Source organism: Thecamonas trahens, assembly GCF_000142905.1.
Source record: "Thecamonas trahens ATCC 50062 unplaced genomic scaffold supercont1.51, whole genome shotgun sequence".
In the NCBI taxonomy this organism is placed as follows: domain Eukaryota; order Apusomonadida; family Apusomonadidae; genus Thecamonas; species Thecamonas trahens.
In genome coordinates, this window is record NW_013657629.1 from 231339 (window position 1) to 241529 (window position 10191).

The following is a 10191-nucleotide window of genomic DNA, read 5'->3' on the forward strand; positions in this document are numbered from 1 at the left end:
ACTACCTCACTCCACCCACTCCCCCCCCCTCCCCCCCCTCCCCTCCCCCTCCCCTCCCCCTCCCCGCACACAGCCATAGCTGCAATTGCCCCTGGCCGGGGTATGGGAAAGGACACCAGCATGCCGCAGGCGGTGGGCACAGCCATGTCGCACTCGGTCAGCCTCTCCCAGTCGGCGAGTAGGGCCATGGTCATCGATGGGGCTCTTGCTCATCATCTGGCTGCATTGGGTGGCGCTGCGGAAGTCTTTGCTGGAAACGCTGCTCTTGCTCCGCTTGCCATGGATACGCCGACTGTCGGTCGTCCCTCCTCCTCCTCCTCCTCCTCCTCCTCCTCCTCAACCCTGTCCGCTGCATCGGTTGCGTCGTCCACGGCGGCGCATCCTTCTGCTGCATCCTCGTTCATGGCTTCGGTTGTCTCGGACAAGAGCAGCGCGGTCAACTCATTCTCCCCCATCGTTGACGCTGCTCTGAGGGATCACCTCGCCATCGAGCCTGTCGTGGCCCCCGCTGGCGCCCCCGTCGTCGACATGCTCCTCGAGTCAGTCCTCCGCAAGCGCAAGCGCAAGATGCGCAAGCACAAGCGCCGCAAGCGCCGTCGCCTCATCCGCCGCAAGACAAAGGCCAATGTCTAATCGCCGTTTACATCGCCACTCTCCACCTTCGCCCCTCCCCCCTCCCCCCCTTCCCCCCCCCCCATCTTCTCCTAGGGCGCACCTCATCCCAGGCTCCAAACATCGGACCCGATCACGCGACCAGGACTGCAGCTGCTGCAATTGGGCATTCCCGCCCAATAAACCACTTGTCTCCCGCCCTCCGACATGGATCCCGGCTTCGAATTCCATTCCTGGGCCCATCTCGCCGATCTTCTCCAACTCTCGCGTCGTACCTATGCCGACTTCCGCTCGCCGGCCACCGCTGACTCCCTCTCTGCCTTCGGACTCTCCATCGCCACCGATGCCTCGTCCACTACCCACGCCCTGGCCCTCCCTGTCGCCTCGCCGCTCTCGCCGATCTACATGCGTGACAACATCGGTTCGGCTAGCAGGCTCGTGGCCGCCGTTATCGACCGCCATCTGCCAGCCACCTTGAGACCGCCGCACGCATCGGTCTTTCTCACCAACGCCCATCCTCTCGACGTCTTCCTCGCCAAAGCCGCCATCCTCCTCCGCCATGACCTTCTCGATCTCACCACCATCGCCTCGGCTGCCGAAGCAATCTTCCTTGCGCCAGGTGTCTTTGCCCTCGTCGTTGCCCCGCTCCTCGACCCGCCCCTCGCCCACAGCCTTCACCTCGTCCTCGCCCGCCTCGGTGCTACTCCCTCGCCCCATGCCCTCGCTGCTGCGCTCAACCTGTCTGACGTCGTGCCCTCTCCGCCACGCCCGCCGTCCTCGCCACACAGCCTCGCCTCCGCCGCAGAGTGCCTCCCGGACGACTGCCTGCTCGCCCGCTGGGGCTTGCGCGAGCTGGCGACCGGTCTCGTCGCCCGACTGGAGCATACCGACATGACGGGCGATGCTGATGATGTTGCTGTCGCTTGGCTGACGCATCTGCTGGCCACCGCCTACGCCGAGGAGCCCACACTCATCATGGCGAGCAGGCTGTTCGAGGCTGCCGCCGACGAGATCATGGCCATCCTTGCCATGCTCCCGGCGCCGATCTTCACCCCGCTCGAGCTTGCAGCTGCTATCGTGTCCGTACCGGCTGCGCGCTATCCAGACCTACTCTCGTCCCACTCACAGGCCTTTCTCTACTCGGGCGGGATGGACGCCATCACTGCGGCGCTCGCTGCCGCACTTGCCGCTTTTCCGAACTCGCCACACGCGGTCATCCGCCTCGATCCCGATCGCGACTACATGGAGACTGCGTACGTGACCACTGACATGGAAGTGGCGCCGCCGTGCGAGGCTACCACAACCCTCATTGCACTTCTCACCCTCAATCCGTCGGCGCCGGCCGGCGACCTCGATCCGGCGATCATCGCCGATGCGCTTGCCGCCGCTCGCCGCGCCGCGCCGCGCCTCCTCCGCATCTTCCTCGTCATTGACATCACCATCGAAACACCGGCGCTGATGCTTCCGCGCGTGGTATGCGCCCTTGATCTAGGCGGCACACAGTGTCATCTTCTCCTCTGCAAGTCGTATGTCAAGTACGCTTCGCTCGGCCTCGCCAAGTCGATGGCCGGCTCGGTTGTCGCCACCTCCCTCACCTCGAGTACTCTCCCGCCTCAGCTCTGCGAGCTGCTTGCAGCGTGGCAGGCCGATGCCTCGCTACCGGAGCACGGCCTCCTTGGCCTGCTCCTCTCGTACGCCTCCCATCGCGAGCTCGAGCTTGTCGACTCGGCCGCTGCCGGCGCGGCCGCGGTCGCATTGTCTCTACTTCCAGTCTATCGTGAGGTCGCAGGCGGAGAAGCTTTTGTGAGCGGCCTTCCGTTCATTCTCAAGGCCAAGAGCGCAGCGCGATGGGTCCTCTTTCCCACACGCGCCATGGCTCTGGCCACGCGCCGACCGTCGATCTCGCTGCCCTCACCGCCAAGCTCGCCTTTGAGGATCGTGACTCGTTCTCCTCGCTCTCATCAGCCACCCTCTCGATGACCTCGCAGTTCCGATTCAACGTCGGCCAAGAGTCTGACGACGAGCTTGTCCTCCGCTACGCTGCACTTGGTATTGTCTGCCGACCGCAGCTTCCGGGCGCCCGCCCGCAGGAGATCACTCTCACCGCTGCGCTACACGCCGCCGCTGCCGCAATCGACGACGGCAACCCGCTCATCGCGCTCTCGCTCTACAACTTTATCTTTGCCCATCACCCAGGCCTCCCGCGCCATGTCCTTCCCGAGCTCACCCACGGTCTCGCTGCTGCCTTTGACATCCTTTCGGCCGAGGCTCTCCGATTCGAGGCCGTCCACGCTGTCGTCCTAGGCTGGCTCGCGAACATCGCTGTTGCTAGCGAGTCGCTGCCGCGCCCACCACCTGCTGCCATCGTCGCCCTCCCACTGCATCGCGTCTTCAATTCGCTCGTGATGGCGGTGGAAACCAGCGCGGCGTGCGCTGCGCTGGCAACAGAGCTCACACCGCTAGTGCCCATTCCGCAATCCATCGCCTCGGCCATGCTTGATGCCCTCACTAGTCACCATCGGCATGCAGACGGAGTGCTCGGCGCCCGGGCCCGTCTTGTCGCCCAGCTGGCGGACATGCCAGACGGCGCACTGCCGCCCCCGCTCGTAGACGCCATCCGCGCTTCCGAGGCCGCCGCTGCCGCCAAAGCCACTGCTGCTGCCGTTGCCACGGCAGCAATCCACCGCGTGCTTGACGCCGCGCTTGGCGAGGTAGCGAGCGATGCTCCCAAGGCTGCCGTCGCCAAAGCCGTGGCGGTTGCAGTGACGCAGCTCGAGGAGCTTCACGAGCTGGGCTGCGTGCCGCAGCCAGCAATCGTGGCCAAAGCAGCGGCAAGCCATCCCGCCGTCCAGCGACTGCGGCTCGACGACCCGCAGCTGGCGAGCATGTGGACTGCGCGGCGACCGGAGGTGTTTGTGGCAGCCCGGATTGCAAAGTCATGGGCGCGGGCAGAGGCACATACGCAATCATGACGAGCCCGACAACAGCTGCGCCTGCATGTCCCAGTCGATGCCCGAGAGGGTGTAGTAGAGAACCAGCCGCGAAGCGTCGCCGGCAGCCTCAATCTTGCCGGCCGCGAGTGCGGCCGCTACGTCTGCAGCAGCTGCGGCAGCAGAGGCGGCAGCGGCGGCGGCAGCCTCAGCCTCCTCGTCGATCTGGACAGCTCGGCCAAAGTGAAGGAGGAGCATGTTCTCGACAAGCTTGACTCGGCGGCCGGTGGCGAACCTCTGGAGGAGGACCGGTGAAACGCCGAGTCGCTTGGCGAGCTCATTGCGGTCCGGGACGCGGACCAGCTGCTCGCGGAGCCAGTTACAGAGCTCGTCCGAGAGCTTGGCCACCGACGGCTCCTGGCCGCCTGGCAGGTCGCGGGCATCAAACTCGTCGAGGACCAGCTCGCGGACTGCCTCGCCACCCCCGTACATGGCAAGGAGCGCGCCCTCAACTTTGCGCGACCGCCCGCCGGAGCGGAACGAGTTGAGCAGCGTCTCGGTTACGCCCAGGCGCCGGGCCTGGACCGCAAACAGCGCGCCCTGCCGCAGCGAGGCCTCTGCCCGGGCCCGCAGCCACGCGACCAGCTCGGTGTGGAGCTCATGCCCTCCGTGCGCCGCCGCGAGGGTGTACCGCTCGTCGGCAGGGTACAGCAGTTGCAGAATGCGGTTGGCGTCAGCGCAAAAGGCAGTAAAGGCACGGAAGAGCTCCCACAGCGCCTGGTCTGGCTGCATCGGATTGCCGGACCACCAAAACCCGTCGTCGGCCTCGTAGAGGACGGCCACGCCCGAGACGTGCAGATACGTTCGTGACATGGTGCCGGTCTCGGGCTCGCGCTGGACGTTGTCAAGGAGAAACTCAAAGCGGGCAAGTACCGTAGCCTTGACCAGCGGCAGCAGGTGCGGCTGATCGGCGACAAGCGTCGGGTCAAGCCCGATGTGGGTCCGCGCCCGCCAGATCGGCGTCCGCTCACGACCGCGCGAGCCGACCGGGACCTGGACGAGAGAAAACCCACACTGTCGCGCACGGCGAGTGCACGAGGTGAGAAACTCGCGGATGGAGACGCCCGACGCAACCAGCCACTGCAGCTCCATGTGCCAGACCTTGGACGGCCAGTACGCGCCCTCGTACTCGATCTTAAGCCACTCGGGCCGGCCGGTTGAGTCGAGCGCATCGAGGTCGACGAGCCGGAACGCCGGCGAGGCGGCCATGTCAGCCTCGTCGGCGGCCGACGGAAAGTAATTGGCAAGGAGCTCCGGGACGTCAATGTCACCGTTGGGTAGGGCCACAGTCGACGGCTCGGGCAAGACCCGGAGCTGCGCAAGCTCCGCCAGCGGCTTTGCCGGGCCGGCCACCGCCCAGCTGTACGAACTTGATGCGGCGTCCGTGACGGCAGCGGTGGCAACAGTGCCCGACGCAGCTGCGGCGTGAACGGCACCACGCAGCGGCTCGAGCCAGCCGCGGTCGACAAAGACGGCTGCCAGCGCCGCAGCATCCAGCCGCGCGTCGAGGCACATGTTAGTCTTGAGCGTGGTGATCACACTCGCACCCGAGATGGCGATGTCGCCGGCAGCATTGGCGAGGCACGCCGCCACGTGCGAGAGCAAGCCCCAGTAGTACGCTGAAATGGTGTCCGGGACTGATTCGACGCGGGTGGTGGCGGCGACGTGGGAGACCCGGTGGGCGACAGCGTGGAGGACTTCGCCGCACGCGTCGCGCATGGCTACGTACTCGCCGAGCGCCGCGCCAAACTCGCCGACCCCGCAGGTGAACTTGAGGTATGGGTAGAGGAGTGAGATGCGGAAGCCGGTGGTGATGTCTTCGCCTGAGCGTGGCGCGGTAGCGGTTGAGCCCGAGCGGTGACGGCCGCGGGAGCGGCCGCGGTAGACGCCGACGGCGGCGCCGGAGACCGACGGCGCGACGCGGACGGCGAGCGCGGTCTGCTGCTCCGACCGGGCGGTCCGCACAATGTTGGAGACAAACTTGGAAAAGGCGCCGGCGGCGGTCTCGGGATCGCGGGCCGAGTCGAGGTCTGGGACAAGGGCGAGGCGGACGCGCCACCAGGCGAGCGGCGTGACCTGCGGTTGGCTCGGCTCAAGCATGCCGGAAACCATGTTGTCCTGCGCGTTCCAGTCGTACTCGGAGAGAAGGTGCGGCGTGAGCTCGACTCGGCTGACGACGTACGCGTCTGAGAGCAGAGTCCAGGTGTAGTACTCGTAGTCGAAGCGCATCGACTTGAGGTAGTCTGAGTCGGGCGGGAGGCCGTGGATGGTGACCTGGATGGTCTCGTTGTCGCCCTCGGTGATTTCGTGATACGTCTGGCCGATCGACATCTTGACGGTGGCCGAGCCGCCGCCGTCGGCGCCGGGCTCGGGCGAGGCGAGGAGCTTGCGGGCCTGCCGCCGCGACGACGCAGTGAGCCGGCGCGACGAAATGCGCGAGGTGGTTCTTGCAGGGATCTTAGGCGGCGAGTTGGATGCTGCGCCGCGACCGGCGAGCCACGGAAAGAGTGCCGTGTGCGCCGACTTGGTGGCTTCAGCAGCGTCGGGAACGTAGAGCTGGAAGCCCTGTGCGAGCCGCTGTGAGACTAGCTCCTTCATCATGGCGCTCATAGCGGCGTACTTGACGTCGTCAAGGTCGGGTGTGACCGAGTGCGGGCGCTGCTGGAAGCCGCGCTGACGCAGCTCCGACGAGTCGGGGTAAAAGTCGGTGGTGAGCGGGAGGAGCGCTGGCGAGCAGAGCGAGAGCCAGTTGGGGCCCGATGGGGTAAACGAGGCACAACCCGAGGTTTGCGCCACCACCTGGGCCGACGCCGGCGCGATGTGGGTCCATCGCCGGCGTGACGCGTTGCGGCCTTGCTGGGTGAGCGGCTTGAACGGGTTGTCGGCGTCGTAGACGCGGGCTGCTGTCGAGCCTGGTTTGCGCGCTGGCCCCGCTGCGGCGGCACCGGCATCACTCGATCCGCCGCCGGTCGACGACGCACCAGAGGCGGCACCTCCGAGACCGGCTGCGGTTGGGATGAGCAGCGAGTGCTCCGAGGGCGACGAGGCAACCGAGAACTGGTCGGAGCGCCCGTCGTCAGACTCGGACGGCGAAAAGTAGCGCGGCGAGTGGCCGCCTGGCGAGCGCGGCGAGCGGCCGGCCACAAAGAGCGTGCGGTCACGGATCGGGACCGAGGTGCCCGAGTAGGTCCTAGCTCTCGCGGCGCGTGACGGTGAAATGGTCAAGGAGCGACCGACAACGGAGCGGTCGTCGCGGGAGTGTGCGCGGGCATGGCCACGCCCGCGCGACGGGCCAGGGACTGAGCAGCCAAAGACAGCAGCATCAAACGAGGCAAACGAGGCAAGGACGTCAGGCTCGTGGACGCGTGAGTCGCGCGGGCGACGGAGATTGAACGAGTGGTGGGCAAAGGAGGATGCGGCGGCGGAGGCGGCAGCGGCGGCCTCGGGTGACTCCCACTGGCCGACGGAGGAGCCAACAGAGGAGCCGAGAAGAACGTCGCCAGAGATGTTGGACTCCCCGGAAAAGGGAAGGCGGGCGTTGATGACGCGGGTGGAGAGGTGGGTCATGGCGAGGGTACGGAGCGAGGAGGCAAGGTGGCCACCAAGTGAGCTGTGGCCACGGAGCGAGGGATCGACGACCGGGTTCGGCCCGACAGCCGGGGCTGTGGCGTGCGGGAGACGCTGGAGCGGGCGGACCCTGCCGGGTGCTGCGTCGATTTCAAAGAACGAGACAGCAAGCCAGTACGGAGCCTTGGCGCGGAGCTTGCCGTGGAGCACGTCGGGCTCTTCGAGGAGGAAGAGCGGAACAGCGTGGAGTGGCGGTGGGGCGAGGCAGAGGATTTCAGCGCCGACGCCGTTGTCGATCATGCGGTGCTTAGTGAGGAGTGCGAGCGAGTTGTCGACAGAGAAGACGGCGGTGCCCGGCGAGACAATGATGATGGACTGTCCGGTGCGGACCATGTTGCGGTCGACGTTGTGCTGGTCAAAGACGTTGAGGCAGAGGTTGATGGCCTCGAGGATGTTGCCCTCGCGGGCAAGCGAGATGAAGGAGCGCGGCGACGAGAGAGCGGCCTCAAGGACGGCGGCGGCGGCCGGGGAGTCGGCAGCGTGCTTGCGAATGAGAAAGAGGCGGGCCGAGGCGACAAAGGAGCAGAACTCAGCCTTGAGACGGACAATGAGCGAGTCCCACGAGGAGCGGGTCTCGGTGTCGACGAGGAGCTTGTAGACGTCAAAGTGCGGGGCGAGCGGCGGGGCGCCGAGCGCGTCTGCGACGTTGTCGGTGTGCAGGCGGGCAAAGAGTACGATGGAGACAGCGTGCTGGCAGCCTTCGGCGACCCAGCGGGTGCAGAGCTCCTCAAGGAAGCGAGTGGCTTTTTCAAAGAGCAAATCGCCCGAGGTCGGGTGCCACTCCCACATCTCGGCAGCCATCTGGACGAGGATGAACACCTGGGCCGAGTACGAGCGGACAGTAAACTTGGTCTTGTGCGTGACAACGCCTGAGAGCACGCTCGCGCCACCGCGGATCATAGAGCGGACGGAGACGGTAATGCCGACGCAAGTGAGCGACTTGCCGGTGTAGACGCACGGGGCGTCGCGGGCCATGGCGCCCATGAACCGCCACATGTCGGATCGCCCGATGTACTGCGACTTGAAGGTGACTTCGACGTGGTCGACCTGGACCCGGTCGAGCTCGTTCGAGCTGAGCTTGGTGATGCGGACCTGCTGCCGGTCGCGGAGGCCAAAGGCGCTTGCAACTGCGCGACTCACCGAGATCCGCAGGTTCGACCGCTTGGTGAGACCAGCCGCGGTCGGCCGGATCGAGTGGTACAGGACCTGCGCGCCGGCGGCGGCATCATCATCACTAGTCGCACCGGCATGGGCGCCTTCTTCCGGCGAGCCATCACCATCCTGCTTGACACCTGCCACCGAGCTGCGGCGAGAGGAGGGAAACGAGGCTGTGTCGGGGTCAGCGCCGTTGCCCGACGGGCTGGTAGCAGCAGCATGCTCTGTGTTGGCGGCATCGTCGGTGGCTTCAACCGATGCGATGGCAACCATGTCCCCAGGACCAAAGCCGGCCAAGTGGTTGAGGTTGACCACCACATCAGCGCCTTCGTACTCGCTCTGCTTGTGGACCCAGAGCGTGACGGTGACAGGGCGGACAGACTTGGCCACAGAGCCGGCTGCTGCTGTCGGAGAAGCGCCTTGGTTGGCCGTGGTTGAGCTCGAGCTTGCAGCTGCTGCAGGTGCGCGTGTGCGGTAGAACCGCACCATGGCCGAAGTTGTGGTGGGGGGGGGGAAGAGGGGTGCTGGCTGTCTTGCCCGAGCCGGAGTCAGAGCCCGGACTTGGGCTTGCGAGGGGCGGTCACCATGCGAGGTGGCTCATCGATCGCTGATAGATGAGGCTCGTTTGTTTCAATCGGGGAAAGCTAGAGGGGGGAAATAGAGCCGTAGATGGCTGGGTGGCTGGCTTGGTGGCTGGCTGGCCGCCTACCTGCTGAGAGAGCGGCAGGTGTGGCTTCCCAGTGTGTTGAAAGCCACGAGCGGCAGGTAGTAGGATGCCACCGCGAGTCAAGGATGCGTCTAGAGGGAGGGCGGTGAGGCCTACGCCGACTTGGCCTTGGCATCGGCATCGGTGCAGCCGTTGTGCATGGAGATGAGCCAAGGGGTGTAGGAGGTGGCCATGACGAAAAAGACGCCGTAGACGGCGAGCGGGACCGAGGCGAAGCCGGCAGCAGCGATCTGCGGATAAGCGATGAGGACAAGGAAGATGGTCTTGTAGACAACCTGCATGAGGACAAGAGCCTTGCATGCGTGCGGAGCGTAGAGGCCGATGAAGGAGACGATGAGGACGGCTGTCCACATGGCGGCAAGGAGTGCGGCAAAGTTGTCGGACCACGTCCCAAACTTGCCCTCGAACAGGTGCTCCTCGGCAAGGCCGGTCCACAGCAGGGCACAGACTGGGAGCAGGACAACAATGTTGAGGATGTACGGGTAGCGTTCAATAAGAGCCATCGTTGCCTGTAATAAGCGTGCCGTGTGCAGAGTTGCAAAGTGTACGGTATGGCCCACGCGTGCGTTGGCCACGTCCTACCAATCAAAAGAGTACGTCAATGGCCACAATGCGGGCCCACAAGCCAAAGATCAATGGCCACGCCATGTTGATCAATGGCACGCCATGTTGATCAATGGCCACACCGTGTCTCCAACCACCAACCAACCAACCGCCAACCAACCACCGGCCACCCACCACAAGCCCACCACCTTTCACCTCTGCCAACACTCCGCTCCCACCCCCGGACAGCGAGTGCAGGTATGGGCCAGTACCTTGCGCGGAATGTGGAGCGAAGGGGAGACGGGCAGCTGAAGCGGTCCGAGGGCAATGCCGCTGTGGTGGCAGAGCTGCTCGAGGGTGTTGTCCATATCAACGACAACTTTCCCCGTGAGGCCGCCATTGCCTTTGCCTCCCCGCTCACCTTCCCCTCTTCCGTATCCTCACTGGACGCCTTTGAGGCTCTCCCAGACTATGTTCACGACCCGTCTGCCCACGCCATTGTCTCGCTGGTACGTACCCTCCTCCTCCCCCCCCGTG

General features: G+C 65.6%; 3 protein-coding genes across 3 annotated transcripts in view; 2 read left to right on the forward strand and 1 right to left on the reverse strand.

The window, feature by feature from the left end:
* Positions 1–402: 402 nt before the first annotated feature.
* On the forward strand, positions 403–3378 carry AMSG_12295 (uncharacterized protein; the record flags this gene model as incomplete). The annotated part of the gene is made up of 5 exons (XM_013898834.1): positions 403–595; positions 1082–2369; positions 2456–2947; positions 3035–3323; positions 3361–3378. 5 exons carry the CDS (start codon positions 403–405, stop codon positions 3376–3378), a joined length of 2280 nt encoding a protein of 759 aa, XP_013754288.1.
* Positions 3379–3469: 91 nt separating this feature from the next.
* Positions 3470–9614, reverse strand: AMSG_12296 (uncharacterized protein; the record flags this gene model as incomplete). The annotated part of the gene is made up of 2 exons (XM_013898835.1): positions 3470–8829; positions 9208–9614. The coding sequence occupies 2 exons, from the start codon at positions 9612–9614 to the stop codon at positions 3579–3581; spliced, it is 5658 nt and encodes a 1885-aa protein (XP_013754289.1). The 3' UTR covers positions 3470–3578.
* A 300-nt stretch (positions 9615–9914) lies between these two features.
* AMSG_09859 (armadillo repeat-containing protein 4) overlaps positions 9915–10191 on the forward strand; it is a gene marked incomplete at its 5' end in the record, with an annotated part of 4130 nt that continues 3853 nt past the window's right edge. Inside the window, one exon of the mRNA XM_013898817.1 lies at positions 9915–10163. Coding sequence (XP_013754271.1) covers positions 9915–10163 — 249 coding nt within the window. The remainder of the gene's footprint in view (positions 10164–10191) is intronic.